At 38.1% G+C, this 26,078-nt stretch overlaps 1 protein-coding gene across 2 annotated transcripts in view; it reads left to right on the top strand.

The window, feature by feature from the left end:
* LOC149021371 (coiled-coil protein) overlaps positions 1-26,078 on the top strand; it is a 75,011-nt gene that overhangs the window by 45,837 nt on the left and 3,096 nt on the right. For both annotated transcript variants that reach the window (XM_089149609.1, XM_089149610.1), the window contains 10 exons: positions 2,262-2,293; positions 3,198-3,330; positions 9,800-10,366; positions 16,408-16,955; positions 17,064-17,127; positions 17,245-17,347; positions 17,488-17,663; positions 21,576-21,701; positions 21,845-21,915; positions 25,268-25,330. In XM_089149609.1, coding sequence (XP_089005735.1) covers positions 2,262-2,293; positions 3,198-3,330; positions 9,800-10,366; positions 16,408-16,955; positions 17,064-17,127; positions 17,245-17,347; positions 17,488-17,663; positions 21,576-21,701; positions 21,845-21,915; positions 25,268-25,330 — 1,883 coding nt within the window. The remainder of the gene's footprint in view (positions 1-2,261; positions 2,294-3,197; positions 3,331-9,799; positions 10,367-16,407; positions 16,956-17,063; positions 17,128-17,244; positions 17,348-17,487; positions 17,664-21,575; positions 21,702-21,844; positions 21,916-25,267; positions 25,331-26,078) is intronic.

Genomic DNA, 26,078 nt, shown 5'->3' with positions numbered 1-26,078 from the left:
AATTTTAGGTTACTGTACCTTTGTTGGAGGTAATCTTGTTACTTGGAGAAGTAAGAAATAGAATGTGGTAGCTTTATCTTGTACCAAAGCTGAATATAGAGCTATGGTTTGTGGAGTTTGTGAGCTACAATGGTTGAAAGGCTTGCTGCAAGATGTTGGAGTCCAAGTTCCAAACCCTATGATGTTATATTGTGATAACAAGGCTGCTATTAGTAATTGCTAATAATCCAGTGCAACATGATCGAACTAAGCACATTGAAATTGATAGTTTTTTTTTCAAAGGAAAGTTGGAACAAGGGCTTATCTGCATGCCTTTTGTAAGATTTGGAGACCAAGTAGCAGATGTTTTCACTAAGGGTTTGAAAGAAAGAGATTTCCTTCCTATTGTAGGCAAGTTGGGCATGATTAATATCCATGCCTCAACTTGAGGGGGAGTGTAGGATTCTACTAGGAGTCCAATTAGAGTTTGTATTCATGTAAAATTCTATTCCTTGTAATAGTATACTTTTCACTTAATTATAAATAGAGGGCTTGAGATCATGGATCGATAAGACATTGTCTTTCACAACAACTTGTCCGAGACGAAATAGGGGCCAAAACGAAATTGAGTGAGTTGATTGAATTTTGACAAAATTTCGGCATTTTGGTGAAACTTTGGAAATTTCAGTGAAATTTCCAGAATTTCAAGGTACTGTAACTGTAATTTTTAATTTGTAGATTGTAATTTAGATTTGGCTACTTTCTTAATATTTGTTCTTGTATTTTAATAAATGTTTCAATGTTCTCTTATGTATCCATATTTATATTTGTGAAAATATATGATCCAGTTTTGTCCGCATATGACTAGGCATGTCCAAATTAAGAACACTGCTTTGGTTAGCTTTTAGTGAAAATGCTGTTTATTGTCCGCAAATTAGGCTGTACACAAAAAATAAGACCTGAAAACCACCTGAAACCCACCAAAACAGTCAACTGAAACATGATGCACCATTGTACCATCTGTCGCCAAAATTTCGGCAAAGCTCGATATCTGGCTGTCTCGTCCTTGTAGAGGCATTGAGACGAGACGAAATTCAAAACATTAGTATCGGCTAATACATGATACATCACATCATGTATAGGAGTTATTCAAAATTTTTTCCTTTTGAATTGCTGGATATGTGCAAATTAAGAACACTGCTTTTTGTTAGCTTTTAGTGAAAATGCTGTTTATTGTCCATAAATTAGGCTGTACACAAAAAATAAAACCTGAAAACCAACTGAAACCCGCCAAAACAGTCAACTGAAACATGATGCACCATTGTACCATGTTTCGTCAAAATTTCGGTGAAAGCTCCATATCTCGGCTGTGTCATCCTTGTCAAGACATTGAGACGAGATGAAATTTGAAACATTGGTATCGGCTATATCAACATGTTACGGCTAATACATCACATCATGTTTAGGAGTTTTCAAAAATTTTTCTCTTTGAAATGGATATGATGTGCATCCTTCCTAGACAATGCTATATTAAATTTTGTTAATAACTTTTATTGAATTTGTACTTAGGGCATTATGGCTATACAATGCGATATAGAATATACATATGGAACTTTAAGAGGTATATGGCTTGTGTCACTTCAATGGCTTGCGATTCAAGGGCGTCTCAGCCCATCTTGTCTTGTCTTGTCTCCCCTCGGTCGAAACTTTAAGCCCTGCTCATCACCTTATGTTCATTGGGAAATTGGATCATCTTATTGAAATTTTAATAAATTCTAATGGATGGTGGCCTTTGTGATTCATTTTGACCAAGTTCTCACATATTCAAATTTGGAAACAACCTCTCTACAAAAGCATGGGTAAGGGCTGTATTCGTTATGATCCTCCCTACTCCCCATACCCTGCAGAGATGGGAGTGGAAGTGTGTTCGTTGGTTGGACCTTGATGCTACCAGCCTATGCTATTGGCATTCTTTCTATACTATATGAGCCATAGGATTATGAGCATCACCCACATAGTCATACATAGTTTGCACTTTTTGGTTGAGAATCTTGAGATCCTTGTGCATTGGGTTTAAAAGATTCTAATGATTGAATTTATATGGTCTATTACTTTTTGTCCATTTTTTTTCTTCTTACTTTCTGTTGGCTTGTAAATGGATTTCTCGATAGAATTTGTATTTTTGCTGTTATATCCATTATTTATGAGCCTTGCTTTTAGACATTTCCATGGTTTGGACTTTCTTTTCTTTCAATGAAAGGAAATTTGATTTACTTTGGCAGGATCAGGGCTTACCCATTGTGGAAAAAAATAGGTACGTTTATTAATCATAATTCTATTTCAATCCCTTTTTTTTTGTTTTGTTAAACTTAGATTTTTTATGCCTACAATATATTTTAGATGAATTGTTTGCTTGAGTTGTCAGTGCTCATCAAAAGACTGTATAGTTGGTTCATTCTGGGTGCAAGTTATATGAGATTTTCAGCTTATGCTTATAATTTTCATTGTTTTATGCATATCAGCTTATTTGGCTTTTCATTGTATTCCCCCTTGTTCAGTGAATATTGTAAAAATAATAGTGATTTGATGCCTTGGTGGGTAAAATTTTTATGAAATTTCCTTTTATAGAATTTGACTGTTTTGGTTTGTTATTCTTATTATCTTTTTTCCTTAATTATTGTTTTTATTATTATTTTTTAATTTTAAAGACTGTTGATTTGGGAAATCCAACAGATGTCTCTCGTAGGGATCTGTCTTGGCTAAGAGATCCTGATGGCATGGTTCAATCTCCCTGAGATTTTGCTGAAATCTTGGTTTCCATGAAAACCGAGATGAAATGCTTGGTTGAGAAGAAAAAAAAAAATACCAGTTTTCTACCCACTGCGGTCAAAATGGTCCAAGCAGAGGCTTATTTTTACCATGTTTTGAGTGAGATTGCACATTTTGCATATCTTGTCTCAATACAGCCAGCGAGGTTTTGCCCATCTCGCAATGCAATTTTTATTGAAAAAAATGCATGTATCATGATTCAAGCCTCATTAACTAAGACATGCTGGTGAAACTTGAGAGAAATTGGCATACCTTCCTCTTTTTTGCTTTATTGGTGCAGTATCTCAGGAGAGGGAGAGAGTTTTGTCAGGAATGGCTAGTGTTGATGCTTGCTGAAGTAGTTATGGATTCAGCTTATTGATTAACTTATTTTAATGTTCTTTCTCCAGACTCACATACAGCGATCTCTGCCTTCAGATACCTGAACCTAGATTTCGACAATGTTTATTGGGAACATTGGGGGTGCTGTTTAAACTAATGTGTTCATATTATTCAATCATGTGCTTTCAACCTGGCAAAATGGTAAGGGAAAATCATATCATTAATATTCGACTTTAGATTTGTGTTTAATGTTTAATGGTTTTTTTTTTTTGGGGTTGTTGCTACCTTAGCTATCCCTGTTGCTTCTGGTGAATCTAACACATTTAAAAGTTATACTTCTAACATGTACATTAAATTGTAATCCCTTTTACCTTGTTCTTGTTATAATAGTCTTTTGAAGAATTCCATATGACTTTAAAAGTTAAAACTGTACTCTTTTCCAAACCAGATGACTGCAATGCTCAATATGTCTCCAAAATTTTATTGATGACTGTTAAGAAGTGAAATATTGAGGCAATTTTTATTGGCTCAGCCAACATTAATAACTTGTGGGTCATTTGACTTCTAGAACTTTTTATTATCTGATGCTAAGTTGATAAATTGTGATTAAGGTTAGGGTATTAGACTCCTGAACGTGGATTTGTACACAGGATGGCTGCAATCCTCAACATATGCCCAAAGTCTTGTTGGTGACTAGTGACTACTTAAAAAAAAATAAAAATTCCAGGCACTTATTTTAGTGGCTCATCCCACATTAATAACTAGTGGATCATTTGACTAATGAAATTATTTACCATATGATGATGCCAAATTGATATATTGAGATTAAAGTTAGTGTATTTGTCTTTACATTACGCATGTAGGGAAGAAAAAAAAAAATGAGATAAGACAAATTAGAAAGAAATTGCATCTTTTAACGTGTTTTCTCAGTCTGGGGTTGTTTCTTACTTCAGAAGATCCCAAGGAGACAAAAGAAGACCTGTAGTGATTAAATTAATATTTAGTTGTATACAATGTTCCTAACACGAGAATGTAGTACAAAGCGTGGTTAATCATAATTAAAACCTCTGTGTCGGAAGTTCCTTCAACCTTATTTTCACAATATAGAACCATAACTGTATCATTGATAATGGTTCTAAGATATAGCACACCCCACCCTACGGGCAGTACCAGTGTACCACCACCGCCTCTAGAAGGGGCAGCAACATCAGTGGCAACTGCACCACCACCAGATCCCACATTCATAATGAGATCTTCATGATTCTCTGATTCATTTCTTCGTTCATTTTCATTGATTTCTCTAGTACCAAATCATTGCTGTGAGAAAGCCCCTTTTTAGAATTTTAAAGGATCTCAGGGATCCATGGATTGAGATTTTGTCATTTATTATCTCCTTTTTATGACTCGTAATCTTAGATATTATGCTGCAGACTTACATTCTCCCTGATAGCAGCATCTAATATCCTGCAAAACCTCTTTCCTAATATTGATTTTGCAATAAAAATCACATCTTTGAAGATCTCTTCAGCTTTCTGCTCTTTTACTTTTAAAGTGTTATTAGGGGTCCTATGATGATATGGAATCTTTGAGAACTGAAAGAGATTTCTCTGAAATTAGACCAGGTGGTAACTGAGATTCAGTTTGAAAATCTCAGATTAAAGGCAAAGGTTTTTACGTGTGTGAGGACTGAGGACTGGTTCTGGTTCAGCTTTGAGGGTTTTGGAGAGAAGAGTGCTGTTGCATTTGAAGCTCTGGAACCAGAAGGTTAAGGAAGAAGAGCTGCATTTGGAAAGGAGGGGATTCAAATAGGGTTTAGGGTAAATTAGTAATTTCATATTAGGTTTTTAAATTCATTTATTAAGTGAGGGTAAAATGGTAGATTCACTTATATGGTTAACAGGCAACTAACAGTCTGGAGGTTGGAGGAGGTACCGGTAAGCTTTTGGTTTTGGAGGGGGTGCGCCAAGTTTCGTTTGGAATCGGAGGGGGTGCACGTAAGAAACTCTTTTTGTCTATATGTGATAATGTTTTACTTCTCTAAACATATTTATCTTACACGTGTTGATGGGAATGTAAAGCTAAGATCATAGATGATTTAGCCTGGTTAACCCACAAATTAGAGACAGAGAAACAAGGACAGGAATTAGTAACTTGAGACCATTCACAGTTATGAAGGTGGCTGGCTCGAATTTGGGCATCACTGAGTAGTTAACTCTCAAAATAGCAGTAAGACCTGATCCCTTGGCAGGATCAGGAGCAGCAAACTCTCAGCAGTTGAGTGGCTGCTGGATTCACAACAGCCATCAAGTTCTCTTCATAGTAGCAGCAGCTGATGCTGGTCTTTAGTTCAGGTTAAATTCAAATGAGAGAAGAATGGGAGGAATAGAAAAATAGAAAAATAGAAAGTAAAGGATACAGGTGGTTCAACTCTCTCAGCAAGGTTCAGCATAGGCTCTTGAAGAAAGATTATAAACTACTAATACAGTAAATAGAACCTACTTTGTTCAGTTATCTAGCTAGGATTCTAAGCAACAAGAAAAGTAGAAACTTAATTCTGAAAGTAGAATCTAAGGATAACATATTTAGAGACTTCTAAGAAAGATCTTCAGTCTTCAATCTTGATATTAGATTTTCACATGATCTACTCTTGGGCCACAAAAAACTTTAAATAAGATTCTTTCAAGGAGGCTCTTCTGAAAGGGGACCTTCACAAGGCCTTTGATTCCATCCGTTGGGATTTCATTAGCGAGGTCCTCTCTACTATGGGATTCCCTTTGGCTTTTATCCATAGGATTGAGATTTGTATCTCCACCCCTTGCTTCTCCATCATCACAAATAGCTCCCCAGCTGGCTACTTCCCCTCCAGGGTGAGAATCCGCTAAGGCTGACCTCATGGTGTTCTCCAAAGATGACCATCAATCCATTTCCACCATTCTTTCCTCCCTCTCCTCTTTTGAATATCTTTCCGGCCTTCGTGTCAACCTCAGCAAATCCACCCTCTTTCTCTCGGGTGTCTTGGAAGCTACCCGTGCTTCTCTTCTACAACTATCAGGGTTCAGTCCTAGCTTCTTTCCTGTGACTTACCTTGGGCTCCCTCTCATCCCCGGATAGGCTCACCCGCCACCAGTGCACCCCTATGCTTGATCATATTAGGAAAATGTTTCAACTTTGGAAAGGAAAGCTTTTATCCTTTGTTGGGAGTGTGGTGCTTATTCAATTTGTTCTCCAATCCTCTTACCTTTATTGGAGTGGTATCTTCTTTATCCCCAAATCCATTATCCGGTCCATGGAGTCTCTCTTCTGTGCTTTCCTATGGAAAGGTCAAGAAGCTTCCAGATTTCTTCATCCCATCTCTTGGGCGGCGGTCTGTCGTCCCAAAGCTGAGGGTGGCCTTGGCATTTGTCGCATCCTTGACGTTTACTTGGCATGTTTCCTTAAGCTCATTTGGAAGATTGCTTCCAAGTATGACTCCATCTGGGTCTCCTTGGTCTATTCTTACATTCTCAAACAAGATTCTATTTGGGCTGTTTCTTGCCCCTCTAATCCCCTCTTGGATCTGAAGAAAGATTCTTCTCCTTCGGTCCCAAGCTCTCTCCACCATCTCTATCCAAGTCTTGCTTGGTTCCTCCACCCTTTTCCGGCTTGACCCCTGGCATCCGTTGGGCATTCTCTTCTCTCTTCTTGGTCCTTGCGCAATCTATGAGACCCGCATCCCTAAGACTGCCACCCTTGATTCCTTCTTCTCCCTCGGGGCCTGGTCCCCCCTCCCCCACCTGTTTCACACATGTCTAGAATACTCTCCTCCCATCCTCAACATGTCCCGAGATACCACCATTTGGTCCCCTTTGCCTTCCAAATCTTTTACCAATTCCTCCGCTTGGAATCTTCTTTGCTCCCCCCATCCCCCTGTCCCCTAGTCCCATTTGGTTTGGTTCAAAGGCCACATTCCCCGTCACTCCCTTACCCTTTGGAGAGCGCTCAACCATGCTCTCCCTCTCCATTCCTTCCTCATCAGCCGCTACATCCCTGCCAACCCTAGTTGCATCCTTTGCTGGAGTGGTTCAGAAGACATTGACCACCTTTTCTTCTCCTGCCTCGTCTCCCGTCCCCTTTGGGATAGAGCCCTTGCATCCATTTGGCCCCGCTCGAGATGCTCACATGGGTTTGTTCGTGATTGGTCTTGGATCTTGAGGAATTTTGCCAGTCACTCCATTTGCAATCACCTTGGCAAGCTAGTCTTTAGTGTTGCCATCAATCACATTTGGTGGGAGCGCAACCTTAGAAGATGGACTCCCAAATCTCGATCCTTAGACTTGATTTGGAAAGCCATCTACTTTGATGTTTCTTCTAGATTGCTATCTCTCCCCCATCGCCCTGTTGTCGACAACCCTAGAAATAGGTTAATTGTTGGTTTCTGGGGTCTCACCTGCTCTCTCATCCCCCCCTCTTGAGCTCCTTGCTCCACCCCTCCCCCCTCTTTCTCAGTTCCTTTGTATTCTTCTCCTGTAGTGAGAAGGCAGTGACACTGTTTATACTACTGTTTATGTAGTGAGAAGGCAGTGACATTGCTTTTAATATATTATTTATTCATAAAAAAAAAAGATTCTTTCAAGGCCAACAAAGGCAGTGACACTGTTTATACTACTGTTTATGTTAGTCTATGTGAAGAGCATTTCGATCTCTTTTTGGTCCTTCTAGAAGACCAGCTGGGTTGATTTGATCAGGTCCATTTGGTGTGTTTGAAGTTGGTTCAGTGCAACCCAAGTTCTGCATGTGACGGGTAATGCAGATCGGAGGTAAATAAATGTTACCTCAGGAGAAAAAATCAGAGCCATTCAATGAAATGTTCCATTTTCTTGCTCAAACCTCAACCATGGTTCAGTTCTGATTCACTCTAAATCTTGGGGGGTGATGAAGTCCTAGTCTTTGTTTTTTCAGATGAATAAATAAATTCATCAACCAAAGGAGAGAAGGGGGTAGGGAGAAGAATACAAATGTATACCAAGACAACGAAAACAGAGCTCAAAAGATGGAGGGCGGAGTTGTAAACAAATGGAGAGGGAAAGAGGAGATATAGAGGGAGGAGAAGCAGAGAGGGAACGAAGAGGGAGAGAGGAGGAGAAAGAGGCAGATGACTGCTAGTTGGAGAGAAGCATAGGCAGGGGACAGCCAAGCCACTCTGAGACACTCACCCTTGATGACAGAGGGGGGAGAGGAGGAGAAGCAGAGGGAGGAGAAAAGGCTGAGGTTCTTTTCTTCTTCTTCTTTCTCTTTTTCTTTTTCTTTCTTTCTATCTTTCTTTCTTTCTTATTTTTTTTTTTAAATGCATTAGAGAAGAGAGGATGAGAAACAAACGGAGAGGAGAGGGGAGGAGAAACAGGTGGAGAAACCCAGGCGAGGTGGAGGAGGAGAACAGAGTCAGGCATTCACCCTCCACCAACAGAGAAGCAGAGAGGAAGGAGAAATAAATGGAGGACTGCCAGCGTCCCTCTGACCTCCAGATCTATTGCTGTCGAAGATTCTTCATTGTTGTTGAATCTGGTGTCCGGCAGAGAGAAGCATAGGCTTCAGAGAGGGAGCAAAGAGGGGAGTCTGAGACAAAGGAGAAAGAGGCGCAGAGAAGGAGAGAGGAGGAGATGTAGAGAGAGGCAGAGAGACGCAGAAATACATAAATCATGAAATCATATGGGACTGCACCTTATCCACCATGAAATCATGCCAGTAGTTTCATTCTTCTTTTCTGTCCTTATGCATACCCTGTTACTGGAATTTGTAGTTCTTGTAAGTCTGTGATTTCAAATCATACTTCAAATTTAGTAATTGGTCAACATTCTAAGCATACCCACAGTTTAGAATCCGGCCTTTATATTGATTTCGTGGAATCCTAATTCCAGCAGGGTCATTCCATTCCGCCAAGTCCATGTCTGTTGATCTGATTCTATCTATCTTTTGGGACAGTTTGCTTTTCTGTTATTCTGACATGTGATCAGATTATTAGCACATTTCAATTTCCAGATGTGAGATTCCCTTTCTAAGTAAAATTTTTCAGATTCTAGGAATCTAACTGCTTCTTTGAACTTACCTTCTGGCATCTTACTCTTTTATCTGACTTGATGGTTCAATCAACTTTTGAATCATATCAGAATCTTGGATTTGTGAGATTAAAATTCTCTTGAATTCCAGATCTTGATTAGCAATTTTGGTTTCTTTTGAGTTTCTAAAACCAAACCCATAATTTGGATCTTAAATTTCAGAGGGATTGGACAATATTGGGTTAGTATTATGTTTGTGACGTGTCTCAAACTTAGCTAAATAGTTCATTCAGACTCGGGACTGCCCTAAGCAAGCAATATCTGTTGTTAGGCTCTAACCATGCTTTAGATTGTCATACTTTTAATCTTGTCAATCTTTTATTTGCTCATTAAACATTATCTTAAGAGGTTGGCATGTGACATTTTTAAATTGCTGACGTTAAGTTAATTAGCTCTATGGATGACATGTTGAGTGATTGCTGGTTGGCTATTCTAGCCATCAATTATTAGTCGTTTCCAGTTTTATGTTAGACCTATTCTTGCAAGTTGAGCTTCTTTTTGGTCTTAGAATTTTTTTTTAAAATTTTTATTTGTATAGATATATGATAATTACCATGGACTTGCACCTGTTATTTCAGGGTTCAGAATTTTGGACTAAGGACATGAAGCAGGGCCCTAATGACTTCTCTGCATGTTCAGAAGATGTTCACTTGCCAAAGAATTTAAGTAATTCCCAAGCAGAGAATCTGTCTCTTTCTAATTCTTTGGATAGAGTGCACACTAATTCTTTGCCAGTGGAATCTAGAACAAACACCACAGTTGTGAATGATAGTAGTGGAACCACTGGGTCCCTTTCCTTAAGTGCTCATGAAGCTTCTAATGAGGGAAGGGATGATGGCAATGCGACATCAAGCAGTGCTTCTTGGGATGATTTGAGGAAGGATGCTATAGCATATGTTGCACAGACATTGCAGAGAGGGCGAAAGAACCTTTGGTATCTTACCACAAGTCGTGTCTCAGTATTACTTTCATCTTCTGCTGTTTGCTCAACAAGCATGCACCAATTCTTGAGAAATTATGAAGATCTGAATGTTTTCATCTTAGCTGGGGAAGCTTTTTGTGGAATTGAAGCAGTGGAATTCAGGCAGAGGTTGAAGAGTGTTTGTGAAAATTACTTCTCAGCCTTTCATCGGCAGAATATGCATGTATGTCAATTTGTGATTGCTAAAAAGATTCTTATTATCTCTTCATTTATCTGTCTGTATGTTATCATTATTTGTCATTAGTACTATATTAATATTTGTGATGTTCATGAATTTTTCAAATTGTCCCTCTTTTTTAAGTTGTTGCTTGAAATTTGAAAATACTAGTTTTTATTTTTAACTCTATTTTAAATTTGATTTTGATATTGTTGAGAAAGTAGATTGTGGTAGAATAGCTTATTGATCCATGATCTCAAGCCCTCTATTTATAATTAAGTGGAAAGTAAACTATTACAAGGAATATAATTTTATATGAATGCAAAGTCTAATTTAACTCTTATATAATCTCTTATTAGACTCCTAATAGAATCCAACACTCCCATCAAGTTGAGGCATAGATATTAGTCATGCCCAACTTGCCTACAATAGGAAGGAAATCTCTTTCTTTCAAACCCTTAGTGAAAACATCTGCTACTTGGTCTCTAGATCTTACAAAAAGGCATGTAGATAAGCCCTTGTTCCAACTTTCCTTTGACAAAAAACCTGTCAATTTCAATGTGCTTAGTTCGATCATGTTGCATTGGATTATTAGCAATACTAATAGCAGACTTGTTGTCACAATATAACTCATAGGGTTTGGAACTTGGACTCCAATATCTTGCAGCAAGCCTTTCAACCATAGTAACTCACAAACTCCACGAACCATAGCTCTATATTCAGCTTCGGTACTAGATAAAGCTACCACATTCTGTTTCTTACTTCTCCAAGTAACTAGATTACCTCCAACAAAGGTACACTAACCTGAAATTGGCTTCCTGTCTGGAGATCCAGCCTAGTCTGCATCAGTGTATGGTTCTACTTTTAGATTATCGGTGGGTGATAGAAGTATTCCTTTTCTAGGAGTACCCTTCAAATACTGTTGTATTCTGGTAACAGCCTTCATATGAGCTAAATATGGATCAATATCCCTATAGCATAAGCGATGTCTGGCCTGGTGTGGGACAAGTAAATAAGCTTCCCTACCAGCCTTTGGTATGTTCCTTTGTCCGCTGGTTCTCCCTTTTTTTCTTTAAGTTTAGCTCCAACTTCAATAGGGGTATCAACTGCTTTACACCCCAACATTCCCACTTCTGATAATAGATCTAGGACATACTTCTTTGGGATAGGAATATACCTTTATTTGATCGAGCAACCTCAATCCCTAAGAAATACTGTAACTTCCCTAGATCTTTAATTTCAAATTCTCTGCCAAGAAAGTTTTTCAACTTCTGAATTTCTTCACCATCATTCCCTGTGATGACAATACTGTTTACATAAACAATGAGAAGTGTGATGTTAGTACCTGACTTCTTGACAAATAGTGTATGATCAGCATTGCTTTGCTTGTACCCAATAGAAGTCATTGCCTTCAGGAGCCGTCCAAACCAGCATCTAGGTGACTGTTTTAACCCATAAATTGACCTCTTCAACCGACAGACTTTCCCTACAAAGATTGTCATTGGAGAAACCATGTGGGATTTCCATATAGACCTCTTTTGCTAACTCCCCATGTAAGAAGGCATTCTTTACGTCTAGTTGGTGCAAGTTCCAGTGTTTATTCACAGCTACAGACAATAGAACTCTGATAGTATTTAGTTTCGCAACAGGGGCAAAGGTCTCCTGATAATCAATCCCATAGGTTTGGGTAAACCCCTTTGCAACTAGTATAGCTTTCAACTTGTTGACTGATCCATCCATATTTTGTTTAACCACAAATACCCATTTGCAGCCCACTGGTTTTTTTCCTGGAGGAAGTGTAACCGGCTCCTAAGTGTCATTTTTCTTCATTGCCTGCATTTCCTCTATCATAGCTGCCTTCCATCTCTTATTTGCATAGGCTTCCTGCAAACTTTTAGAATCAGATACAAATGACAGAGAGGATATAAAAGCACGGTAGGAGTCAGACAAAGAGTTATAAGAAACATATTTAGCTATGGGATGTTGAGTACAAGATCTGACCCCTTTTATAAGAGCAATAGGAAGATCAAAAGAAGATACCTTAAGGGGAGCTGTAAAATCTTATTCTGGAGCAGGAGACTGAAGTGGTAACATATCACCTTTCTCACCTGCTTTAGCCGGTTGTATTTCTTCCTCTGATAAGTCTGTACCTCCTTATTCTGGTCAATCTGGTTTTGAAAGACCCCATCAGTGTGTCTCACAGGAGTGGTCTCCCCCTGGCTAGGTTCTTCACATGGTTCAGAAATCGAAGGGGGAGGATTAAAGTCCTCAGTTATACTAGCCGAAGTCTCCCCCTGGTCAGGGAACTCTTCTGGGACTCTTAAGTTGTGTTGGTCTATGATAGGAAGATCTAGAGTCGGAAAGAACACCTCTCCTCTAGGACTCTCCCCCTGGAGAGGTGTATAGTAAGGGCCAAACTCATGAAAAATTACATCCATGGATACAATGGTTTTCCTGGAGGGAGGATGATAACATTTGTACCCTTTCTGAGTAGCACAATACCCCAAAAATATGCAGGCCACGGGGAGCCAGCTTACTCTGGTGGGCTGTGATTCTGGCATAGCACACGCATCCAAAAACCTTTGGGGGAACAACAAAAGAAGAGGCTCCCTGAAGAATCTCATTAGGATATTTAAAACCAAGTATCCTATTGGGCATCCTATTCATAAGGTAAGAAGCAGTGAGTATAGCATCACTCCAGTACTGGTCAGGTACATTAATAGCAATCATAATGGAACGGGCTATCTCTAAGAGATGCCGATTCTTCCTTTCAACCACCCCATTTTGGGCAGCCATATCAACGCAACTGGTCTGATGTATTATGCCGTCGTCGAGAGATATCTTTGAAATTCACCATCAAGATACTCGGTGCCATTGTCACTGCAAAGGATCTTCACAGTGGCATTGAACTGAGTTTTAATCATATTATGAAAATCATGAAAACATCGGAAAACCTCATTTTTTTGTTTTAAAAGATAAATCCATGTAGAATGAGAGTGACAATCAATAAAAGTAACAAAGTACCTATGGCCAATAATAGATACACGTTGGCAGGGACCCCACACATCAGTATGAATTAGCATAAAAGGAATAGGTTTTCTATTATGAAGAGAAGGTAAATAAGTAGAATGAGTCTGCTTTGCAAAAATGCAGGCTTCGCGAAAAAATTATCCTCATTATAAGAAGAAACCAAATTAGGAAATATGTTCTTAAGAGTTCCTAGAGGGGGTGACTTAACCTACGGTGCCACTGATGAAGGTCTGATGTTATCGAATGGACCAGATTAGAAGATGTAGTCAAAGCAGATGTAGATTCTCCAATCGGCTCGAGCAAATAAAGTCCATTGTTTAGTTTACCACATCCAATCTCCTTCTCCGTGACCAGATACTGGAAGACACAGTAAGATGGGAAAAAGTCACTTTACAATTCAAGTCATGTGTAAGACTACTGATAAAGAGCAAGTTAGCAGAGAAAGAGGGAACATGTAGAACTTTAGACAAAGAAAGTGATGGAGAATGCTGAATGGTTCCTTTTCCAACAATGGAAGAATAGGAGCCATCAGCAATTCGAACTTTATCCTTTCCAGAAGTTGGAGAATATTGTTAGAAAGAGGTGGATAAACTTGTCATATGATCTGTGGCTCCTGTATCAATGATCCAAGGAGTAGAAACTGAAGAAGCTTAAAAGCCTGTAAAAGTTTTACCTGAAGTAGCAAGGTAGGAGTTTGTATGGGGAGTAGAGGAAGCATCAATAGTTGTCATGTTGACAAATTTACCTGCAGTTCTTTAGTCTTTACCCTTTCGAAGTAACAGAAATGTCGCAGAATGCAATAGCCAAACAACTCAACCAGATCTCTTTCTTGCTTCTTCTTTTCTTCTTTTTTGAAATTACAAACAAGTCCTTAGAAAAGCTGAAATTACAAATAGGTCCCTGAAACTATTTGAATTTACAAATAGGTCCCTGGAACTATTTGAAATCGTAAATAGGCCCCTGGAATTATCTGAATTTACAACTAAACCCCTGAAATTATGGGAATTTGCATGTAGGTCCCTGGGAAAAAGTAAATTTACCAAAGAAGTCCCTCAACCATCGTATTTTGTTTCTTCCTTTTTTTTTTTTTTTTTTTTTTTTTTCTGGGCAAATAGAACGGTAGCTAAGGGAGAAAAGAAACTAGGTATGATTCGATACAAGTTGGGGCTTGATTCGATACAAGTTAGGACTTGATTCAAGGTTCGAAAGAAAGAATCAGATGAAAAAATTTGACGGAGACGAAGAGTTTCAGAAGAAAAAAAACCAGAGAAAACTCACTGTGATTACGATCGATATTCAGCGATTTGGGTGTGATTAGACGATCGATATGCTGCGATTCAGACAAGCGATGGGCCAGAACTGTTTGTATTCTGCGATTCAAAGGAAAACTGTGTTGGCTGCGAGTATATACTTGGAGCTGGAAGCAGCAGTTGCAGAAGCAAGAAGCAGCAACCAACAGCTGTGAATCTGTTCTTGACGCAGGAAGCAGCAGCAGTAGTGCAGCAAAGCAGGAACAGCTTTTTCTCTTCTGGTTTCCTCTTTTTTCTGTTACTGTTCTTCCCTCGAGACGGTACTGAAAAGAATTGCCGGCAGCGACAAGTTTAGTAACATGAGGTTTGCAATGCAGTAGCTACAGGCAGCGGTGGTGGTGGTTCTCTTCTTCTCTCCGTCAAACCCAATTGCAATGGTTTGCAATGGATTTGAAAGTTTGAAGAAAAGGAAAAAAAAGATCATAATCGAACTTAGGCTCTGATGCCATGTTGAGAAAGTAGATTGTGGTAGAATGGCTTATTGATCCATGATCTCAAGCCCTCTATTTATAATTAATTGGAAAGTAGACTATTACAAGGAATAGAATTTTACATGAATGCAAACTCTAATTTAACTCCTATACAAACTCTTATTAGACTCCTAATAGAATCCAACAGATATAGTGGCTAATACGCATCTTTTGAACCGCAGAATCAGTTCAATTAAACTAAACCAAAACTTAAAATAACCAAAGTAAATATGCTATTTTCCTACTCAACCTAGTTACCCATATTATAGGCCCATAAAAGTGGTCTATTACATATAAAACCCATGGAATTGAAGGCTCAATAGGTATGTAGCTCAGCCCTAGACTTATAAAGGTTAGAATCCCAATTTGGTGATGATTCTGCATCATAGACTTTCTGTCACTCCCCCTGATGGATAATCAATTTAAATCAAGTTTTTTGAACTTTGGTCACATACTCACATATAGATGGAAAACTGGACGTGTTTTCAAAATTTGTAGATGGTGAGTTATCAAGCTTGTTCTGGAGGTGATCTCTTAGAGTGTTGGGGTTTATAGAGACTCTGGTGATTGTTTGCAAGGTTTAGAGTATGATGTTAGGGCAGTTTTAAGAAGACATCATGTTTGGAGTAGCACAAGATAGTGAAAATGGTCAAAAACATATAGAAATGCTTAAGATGTAAGCAAACATAGTTTTGAAGCATAAAACACTTCTTTTGAGAGAAAAAGTATGACCATACAAGTACATTCAATATGCATAGAGGTTGGGATTTTTGGATATGCTTAAAATATTGATAGCTAGGCCTGTCACATGGATCTCCTCTGGTTTTGTTTTTCTACCCTTTTACTTCCTGCTCTGCTTCGCCATCATTTTTTGTCTTCCCTACTGTTTGACTCATATGTTATTTGTTTAAGGCTATACAAAAAGATTTTTGTTTGGGTGGGGGTCAACTAGGTTTATCTTGGGTTCAGCATCTATTCAACTTTTTTCTATATTGGAGTCGTGTCTGGATCTAAAAACAATTGATGCATGTTGTAAATAGTACTGTAAACAGTACTAGATTGAAAGGGATCCAACTAGAAGTAAAAAACCAGCATCTTCTATGAACTGATAAGTTCAGCCAGATCAAGAATGGGATTTTCAGTCAAACTAGGGTTTCATTTTATAACCAATTCATCGTACTGACTGGTATAATACATAAATGTGGATGAAAAGATGATATTGGTTTGAACTGTGCAGGCACTAAAGATGGTCTTGGAGAAGGAGACTTGGCAGAAATTACCACCAGACACCATACAGGTGATTAGTTTGGCAGGCCTTGTTGGTGATGGAGCAGCTTTAATTGCTGATGGGAACCCTGCCAAGTTCCAGGCACTTCATTCCAAGAAATCTCCAGACCCGATTGAATCTGGCAACCAGAAAAATGGATTTTTCCAATGGCTTAAAACTGGAAATCCATTTCTATTAAAGCTTGCATCTGGTGCCACTGAATCTCTGGGCTCTTCTCTATTGCTTAATGGAGCAGCAGTCTCTGGGACAACTGATGAAAAGCCTTTTGAAATCTTACATAACGATAAGTTCTCACCAAGAAAGAGTGATGTGAATCATGTGAATGGCAATAGTTCTGTTCCCGAGGATGAAAATGAGGATCTCTTAGCAGATTTTATCGATGAGGATAGTCAGCTTCCAAGTCGGATATCTAAACCCAAGCATTCAAGAAATCATTCTTCTCACTGGAATGATGACGAGACAACAGCACAATCTGGATCCTCGCTTTGTCTTCTAAGGTACAAATCCTTGCACAAATGCACGTGAGTTTTAGTACTTTCTGATACTTCTACATTTCTTTTATAAATGTATTTAGCTGATTGAAGGTATAATGGATTAATAATTAGGTTGATGGACAAATATGCAAGGCTCATGCAAAAGCTAGAAATAGTCAATGTGGAGTTCTTCAAGGTAAAATTTGTGTGTTAGCTTTTTTTTTTGTGTTTATTTGTTATGGGTTGACTCTCTAGTGATGCATTTACATGGATGTTCTCTGTATCTGTCTCTCATTCAGTGAAATCATTGTAGGGAACCTGCCAATTGTTTGAAGTTTTTTTCCATTTCATACTTGAAACATTCAGTCCGCGAGACATGCATCATAGTGGAAAAGGCGTAACAGAATCTCTTTCTTGTAAGATGCTTTTCCTTTTTATTTATATTCCAAAAATATGTTGTCAGGTATTTGATCTTCATTTTTTGTTTGATAAGGCCAGACCTGGAGTTCTGTTTGAGATAATTTATACATTTAAAGTTATTTTTTTTGGTGTCCAGACCGGCTCAGGACGGCATTATCTAGAATAGCACAAGATTGTGATCAGTGGATAAAACCACAGATAGTATCACTTTCTTCCTCTTCTCCAACTTCTTTGAACACGTCATTCCCACAAATGGACATCACTCCTACAAGTCCTCCAAGTCATGTGCCAAGCACTTCATTTGGTCTCAAGGTATTCATTACATGCTGAATAATGCAACTGTATGCATTGTTCTCTTTTCTTTTTCCCTTTCTTTCTCCCATTCTTTTGGAGAGGGGGGGGAGGGGAGGTTGTGCGGAGGGTGTTTAGACATTCCCCCCCCCCCCCATTTGACCAATTTTTTTGCGTGGTCTCACTTAATGATTCACAATACATATAAGAGAAATAAATGGTAAAAGCTGTTAATTGGTAGAAGAAACAGAGGCAAGAGGAGATGCAAAAAGAGAGAAGAAGAGAAAAGGTGGAAAAAGAAAATGATGGTATAGCAGGAATTCTTGGAGGCTTTCATTCTCCATAAATCTCTCTTATTTGTAGAATAAAATCATAGTACAACATAAACTAGGAAATTCCTAAAAACAAAAGGGAGAATCTGAAACCAACAAGTAAACATGATCTATACATTTTCTACCTTTTGCTCCTCTTTTTATGCGTCGAGAATGTATATATTGCACCTTTTATTCCTCTTTTGCCCCTGAGTTCTAAGTTTCTAACAATAGCAACATAAAACAAGACTTGTTCACCTCAAATATTACTGCCTCTATCCAAAAGGAACAGTTCCAAAATAAAAAAAACAGAGCTGTAGAAGTGGAGGAAACGATAAAGGAAAAGAAGTTAATTGGAAATGTGTCCCAACTTCCCAAGTGATTGACAACAGTCAAAGAGATAACGTTAAACCACATCAGCTCTCTGATTCATTCTAGTGATAAAGTTCCCCAATATATATGTTTTGGGGTTCCCCCTGATGTTATTGAAGTGAATTAGTGAAGCAGAAGGATATGGGATGAACCACCTCATCAGTCTAGTTTTTATAATCTTGGGTATATAGATGCAAAAAGTAATGGATGAATTCACCAAAGACATTCAAGATGAGGTTCCTTGGTGTATGCTTTTTGTTGGTGATATTGTGTTGATAGATGAGACTCAAGTAGGGATTAATACCAAGTTAGAATCATGGAGAGCAACTTTGGAATCAAGAGGCTTTCAACTAAGTACAACGAAAACAAAATATCTAGTTTATAACTTTAGTCATGATCGGGCAGACAATGAGGTGGTGAAAATTGATGATAAAGAGATTCCTCATAGTGATTGTTTTAGGTACCTTGGTTTAGTCATAAATAAAAGAGGTGATATAGAGGATGATGTTTCCCAAAGAATCAAAATAGGGTAGATGAAGTGGAGAGGTGCATCCAGGGTCTTGTGTGATCGACGTATTCCATTAGAGCTTAAAGGAAAATTCTATAAGACCGTCGTTCGGTGCAGAGTGTTGGGCTGTTAAAAAGAATCATGTAGATATACTCAGTGTAACAGAAATGAGGATGCTAAGATGGATGAGTGGCAAAACTAGGAAGAATAAGATAATGAATGATCCTATTAGAGTTGGTCTGGGAGTTGCTCCCATAAGCGATAAGCTATGAGAAAGAGAAAGTCGTTTGAGGTGGCACGACCATGTTCAATGGAGGCCTATAAATGCCCTTGTACGGAGAAGTGATATAATTCAAATTGAAGAAACTAGGAGAGCTAGGGGCAGACCTAAGATAACTTTAAGAGAAGTGGTGAGAAAGGATATGCATAGCTTAGGTCTTGTATCTAGCATGGCCTCAAACATAACTGATAGGAGGGCAAGAATCCATGTAGCCGACCCCATTTAGGTGGGAAAAGGCTTATTGTTGTTAGTTGTTGTTGTATATAGATGCAAAAAGTGCCCTCCATATATCTCCCAAGGTGAATCTTATTGCCACTACTTAAGAATTTTGTCTTCATCAGCATGAATGAAGTTTATTCAGCGACAATTGATACGGTACTCAAGGCTATGATAATGAAGAATCATGACTATAATTAATAGGATTAGTGAATCTGTGTCCTTGCTGGGGCAGAGATCAATGATCATGTTGGGTGCCTAGGTGATGTTGATATGGATGGATAGATGAAGAAAATCTTTAAAAATACAAGATGATGTGTTAGAAGGTGAAAACATTATTTTCTGCAAATGGAAAAATCTTGGCAAGCTTGCTCTGCTATTATGGTTGTGCTTTCATCATTTCCACAAATGATGGGAAAATCTTGGCAAGTATTTTATTGTTTTCCTCTATTTTGGCTTTTGGCATTCCTTGGGCCCTTTGTCTGTTCTTCTCTTGCTTCTAATATATTGTTATATTCTTCTCCTGTTGTTTACCAAGTAAGAATAATAATTACTGTGGCGGTCACAAAACCTAATGGTCAGACCTAGGACAGATAAGGAAGAAATGAGACAGGAAAATGAGGAACAAGGAGAGGAAGTCGCAGACCAAGAGAGGCAGCTTACCAGTTCGTAGGCAGAAATTATCATTGTTCTATGAAACACTGCAGAAATTATTAAAACGACCCGAAGGACCATAATACCCCCAGTTTTTCAACACTGCCCCTCAAGCTGGAGCATATGGATCACCCAAGCTGGGACCGTGATACCCCTAGTTTTTCAGTACTCCCCCTCAAACTGGAGTATATGGATCACCCTTGCCCAGCTTGTTACAACTCAACTGTAAACTAGGAGTCAACTAGGACTTTGTAAACATATCAGCAAGCTGATCTGATGAAGAAGAAGATGGAGTTTTGATCAGTTTCTTCATCACAACGTCTTGAACAAAATGAATATCAACCTTCATGTTTTGTAATAATCAAGTTACTTTGTCAAGTATTTAAATGTTTAAAATCTGAGCTCTTGTTGGGGCTTGCTATTCAAAATACAAGTTCCTTTTGGGACTGGAATCAGTCAGATGTTTGAAGATCCATCATTCACAGGGTTTCAACTATTGATCTGCCATGCGAGATGCTCCCAGTGAAGACTGCAAAAAGTAGGAGAATGCAGCAAACCCTGATATCTCTTTCTCCTTTCCTATGCTTGTTATCAAAAATCCCCCTCCACAGAAATCCACCCACAGACATACTTCATCATTGAACCGTCCATGCGTAAGCCAAAGCTTCTGTATATGATTCTAGCTGCTGTCCCATTTGACCACCAAAACCCTAGATAGTTTCCCTGCTGAAATATAGGTTTCCCAAACCCTAACCTGCTTAACCATATTTTCCAGCCATTGTAACCATGAGAATCGTGTCATGTTTTGGGGTCAACATCCCCTCAATGGTCCCCACATTCACAACCTCCCATTGAAACCCTCGAATCTAACATTAGCAGTTTGGCAACCAAACCCAAGCAGACAAGTTGCAATCTCTGGAAAAAAAAATTGCTGTGATGGAAATCTAAGAACTATTGAGAAGCATTAGACAAAAAAGAACAGACGAAGTAAACCAGATCCAGGTTGTTTTAAAACAAAGACTTGTTGTTGGGTAGAATACAACAAAGAAGACCAATCAAACAGGGCCAGTCTAACTAGTCATTCACAAGCTAGCAGTAGTACTAAAACAGGGTGTTTTTGACATCAAACCATCTCTAGATCTTCAAGAACAGCAGTAACCATAGATGATGTAATATGGGGACCGTGTTGATTGGTGTTATTAGGTTCCCATCACTTTAGATTGCATCACTGGTTGAGAGTAATGAGAGAACAGAGAGGGATCTCAAAACTGTTCATTAAGTGCTGATACCATGATACAATCCCAAATGATCAGACCTAGGACATATGAGGGAGAACTGAGATTAGAGATAAAGGAGAAAGGAGGGGGAGGAGAAGTAGCAGACCAAGAGATGCAGTCCATGACCTGGAATGAATAACCTGAACACAGGAAGGAACTGTTATCATATAGCCAGTAAGTTACCTAGAATTGACAAAAACAACCTCTATTTGCACATCAAGAAAGTTATAAAATATGAAACCCAAAAGACTAATAGCTCTATTTTCTAAACAATAACCACAAAAATGATACAGACATTACTATCTTTTTTTGCAGGAAAGATGTGCAGCTGCTGAGACAGTTTCTCTTGTTGCTCGAATATTGCATCGATCTAAGCCTCATCTCCAGTCAATGCTTTTGCAACATAATGGAGCTATAGTAGAGGATTTCTATGCCAACGTGGTATGAATCTTAGTTTTCTGTGATAATGTCATAGTTACCTTTTATCATCTTAACCTTGTTTATTACTCTGCTTTCCCAATTTCCATTCTTTAAAAAACTTCAGTTGTTGTCTCTGAAGTGAACAAGAAGTTTCTTTTTATCAGGTAGATTCTGTTCCAGATCTTGCTGAGTACATCCATCGGACAACTGCTAGGATGCTTCTTCATATCAATGGGTAATTTCATTATAATCCATAGCTCATATGTGCAGGAAAATATTTTTGATTGTTACAAATATAGGTTGCTCAGTCTCCATATTCTCTTTCAGCCCTGTTCAAGGCAACCCCCCCCCCCCTCTTATCTGTGGTGCTTTGTTGACAGCATTTTAGTGTGGTTTAGATCCATATTCTTCCATTCTCTTTGATGTTCAAGGCAACTTTGCTGGTCATGTCAATTAGTAACTGAAAAGGTTGATTTCTGGATTATTTTCCTGTGCTAGTGGATGTCTATTTTGTTGGTTATTATGATTTTAAAGGTTATATTTTACATACACCAAGTTTTTTGCTTCCATCTCATCTTGGCCAAAAATGTTCTCTAAGCATCACATAAATATGTTTAAAACACTTTAATAACTTCATAAACCTGAGAAAATAGACATTGTCATATTGTAGAAAAAGGGGCTTCTGGATTTGGAGAATGATGATATAAAAACAAGTTTGTAATTCATTGAACTTTTGTCAAATGGTTACTCTTATTAACAATTGTTGCATTAGATTGCCGATACTGTTTTTGTATCTCAGTGTTTGAGACCTATAAAAATATATGAGACCTTGATAGCAAAAAGTCCAGCTCTCCATATATTGATATCGACTCATCATGTAACCAAAATGGATATTGAGGATATGTCTTACTGATGGTATTTTCACACTCTCTGCTTTTTATTCTGGTCTCTGTGGTCATGTGCCATAATATGTAGCAGTATTGTTGTCAGTCCATTTTATTCAGATAAGAAAATTGATAGGAAATTCTTGAATATGTTCTCATTTTCATTTCTGTTCCTTTCTTCTTTCGACTTTTTATCCTTAGGAGCTCTAAGATATCATTGTTGAAACTTGAAACTTCCGTTGCTGCTAGTTGTGCAGTGATATTCCTTTTATATTTAGTTTTTGTTTTACATTTTCAGTGAACAATGTCTATGGCTTGCTGTAGTTTGATCCGTCAGGTTGTTTGACCAATGCTTACAGTATCTAAACTCTTCTGATTTACCACAGAAGGTTGTTGCTTTTACTTTGTGTGATGGCTGGAATTTTCATTGCACCATTTGTATGTTGGTCCTCTTTTTGTGTGTGGTTGGTTGCTTTCTATCAAGTAGTTAGCAGGATGTGATTGTCAATAATTAAACTACTTGGTCTTCTTTCATTGCTCTTATTGGCTTGATCATTATCATGTGGTGCTAGTGGACTACATGATGCATCATTTTGCTGTCTTCTGCCATGTACTTTTGAGTCCTAATTTGTTGATGTCTATTGGCAAAGCTGCATTCAGATAAGAGGTTTTTTGTTTGAAGATTTTGATTCTTTCTTGTCTTGGAGATTAAGACTACTCATATCCTTTTGTGGTTAGTACATATTATTTGTTTGTTGGCATATAACAAAATTCGGTCGAAACTTGGAAACGAAAAACTAGGGGACCGAAAAAAAATCCCAAGTTTTGATCAAAACCGTTGAAATTTCGTCAAAACCTTGAGACTTGTCGAAACTTGGTTCAACCTAGCTGGACTAGCTGGTTCATGAGAAGAAAAAAAATTCCCAAATTTCGTGGGAAATATGGGAAATTTCATGGAAACTTGTGAAATTTCGTGGAAACCTAAGACATTTTCCTGCAAGTTTTGTAGCTTTCCCAAATTTTCAATTTTTTTTGTTTCATGCCTCCCAAAATACCACGACAATTACCCCTCCATGAGGACTTCCCTATCCAAATTGCGTATTCCCTCAAACTGGTTATTTTAAGCATGTTGATGACCAAACTTATAAAGTTACAGTTGTTGATTACCTTGACAACCATAGGCATAAAATGTCATGGGATGTCTATGTTCATTGATTGGAAGAGAGGATGTTACAAGTATAGTACTACTCAGCTCACAGGATAAATCCTCTTGGCACTGAGTTGTGCTTTCCTTTTGTTGTCAGTTACTTTGTATTTGATGTTTTGAAGTTAGAAATTATATATTGAATGTTATGTACTTAAGTAGTTAAGTTTATAGTGTACTTCTCGGACAACTCTACATTGATGTTATGTACATTGAATATTTGAATGACATATCTACATTCAATTTTTTAGCAAAATACAGCCAATGTGTTCTTTATATTCTAATTAGCTTAAATGCAGAGTCCCACCTTAAAATACTCCCTAAAACCTATCGAAATTTGATGTTGAAACTTGCACAAAAAAGTCCTAAATTTCTTCGAAATTTCCAGTTTCCCACCTAGGTTGCCCATTTTTCACCTGGTCAAAACTTGAGTTTTCCTCGAATTTTTTTCTATGTTTGTTGGAGGCTTGTCATGGAGTCCACCAGTTTGTTTTCTTTTGCTTTATGTTTTCCGGCTTCTACATCATTACTTTTATATGTTGACTAGGCTATCAAGAAGTAGCATGTAGAACTATATTGATGATCTGGTAGGAAACACCTGTCTTATGTCATCCAAGCATAGACTACAACTTCTTTTTCTCATCTAAGGATTTTTATGGACTGACAATATGATGGTATATTAGTGCTGTTGTGCTTTCTAATTTTTTGAATGCTTTATTGGTCTAGATCAGTTTCTGAGAACTCAACCCTGCACCACCATTGCCCCTCGCTCCCTTCCCTACACACCCCCCCCCCCCCCCCAAAAAAAAAAAAAAAAAATCCCCCCCAAACCGGGAAAAAAAGGAAGAAAAGAAGAAGAGTTTTATTAAGAATGCATACCAAACACAGGCTAAATGAACACAACCTTATGGAAAAATGGTTCACAAGAGTGTCCACCAGATTTCATTGTTAAATGTTATGTCCAAATCATTGATGGTCATTGTTAATCAAGAGTGGCTACGAACTGGCAGTCAAACTGTTAGATTTGCTTTTTGATGACTATGGAGTTATGTTTCATGATTATAAGTGGGGCCCTACTGGCTCGCCAACTAATTATTTATGTGCTGACAACCAATCCAAATTTTTTATAACTTTTATTCCTGTCCAGCCCAATAGTCCTTGATCTTGGGATTCGAATTCATCACTTTAATGATGCTGCTTTTGGGTGGAGAATTTTCAATTTATTAATGGAGAAAGTTAATAGAACCTGTCATGGTTATTTTTTATGTGTTCCAATTAGTGTTCTAAGAAAATTAAAAAAAGAAAAAAATTGTTGTGATATCGTATGGGTGTTGATCTCACAGTTATCTGATCTACATCTACCGAAGCAGTTGTTGAGTGAACATTATTGCTGTTTATGTGATGTATTACAGTTGTTGACATTAGCAGATTTCCTAGTCTGCATTTTTATTTCTATCTATTGTGCATGGTTACTTGCTTTGACAGCCTTGAAATTCCAGGTATGTTGATCGGATTGCTAATGCTAAATGGGAACTAAAAGATCTTGGGCTAGAGCACAATGGGTATGTCTATAACTCTATAAGGACTGTCTCGTATATGTGTAAATGCATGGTTCATGATTTAAAATCTTGATCTTTGCATTGACAGTTTCTGTATCTTTGTTCAGAATTTTGGTCTTCTCATTTTCCCTTGGGATCATATATAGTCAAACTGTCAAATATTATTTTATTCAAAGAAATGTTATGATTAAAGATGTTCTTTTTGTTTATTTGTATTTATACAAGGCAAACTGAAATTTGTGCTACTTCTTCCCGTTTGGCTTTACCTTCACTGTGACCATGTACAGATGATGTGTTTTTCTGAACTTCTGGTTGAGAGGACATAATCTGGATTTGTTACGTGTAGAATTTAGAGCCTAATCCGATAGAATACCCAGACTTTTCCAATGTAATTGAATGCCTCCCAGTATATAACAAATGCACATCTATTTTATGTTTGTAGACCCTTTCTGTACACTCTCCCTTAGCCCGATATTAAAGCTCTATTTTGGCACATGCCAAACTTTGTTTGGGCTGAAATTTAACATGTGAGTTGGGGACCATGGGTCTTGCCCATTCACAAATTCGGGCCCAGCTGAGCTGCAATGATATATTTGGACCCCTCAGGAAGGCCTTGCATTGCAGGCCATGCATAGTTCCTATTTAATTAAATGCCATGCACCAAAAGTATTGGGTTGCAAGCCTGAACCATAGTAATTGATTTTTATTGTTTGGGGATATGTGACCAAATGAAATATGTATATAATAATAG

Source organism: Hakea prostrata, chromosome 3, assembly GCF_041222555.1.
Source record: "Hakea prostrata isolate BN-2017 chromosome 3, UWA_Hpros_2, whole genome shotgun sequence".
Taxonomy (NCBI): Eukaryota; Viridiplantae; Streptophyta; class Magnoliopsida; order Proteales; family Proteaceae; genus Hakea; species Hakea prostrata.
This window is presented reverse-complemented; position numbering and strand designations above follow the sequence as displayed.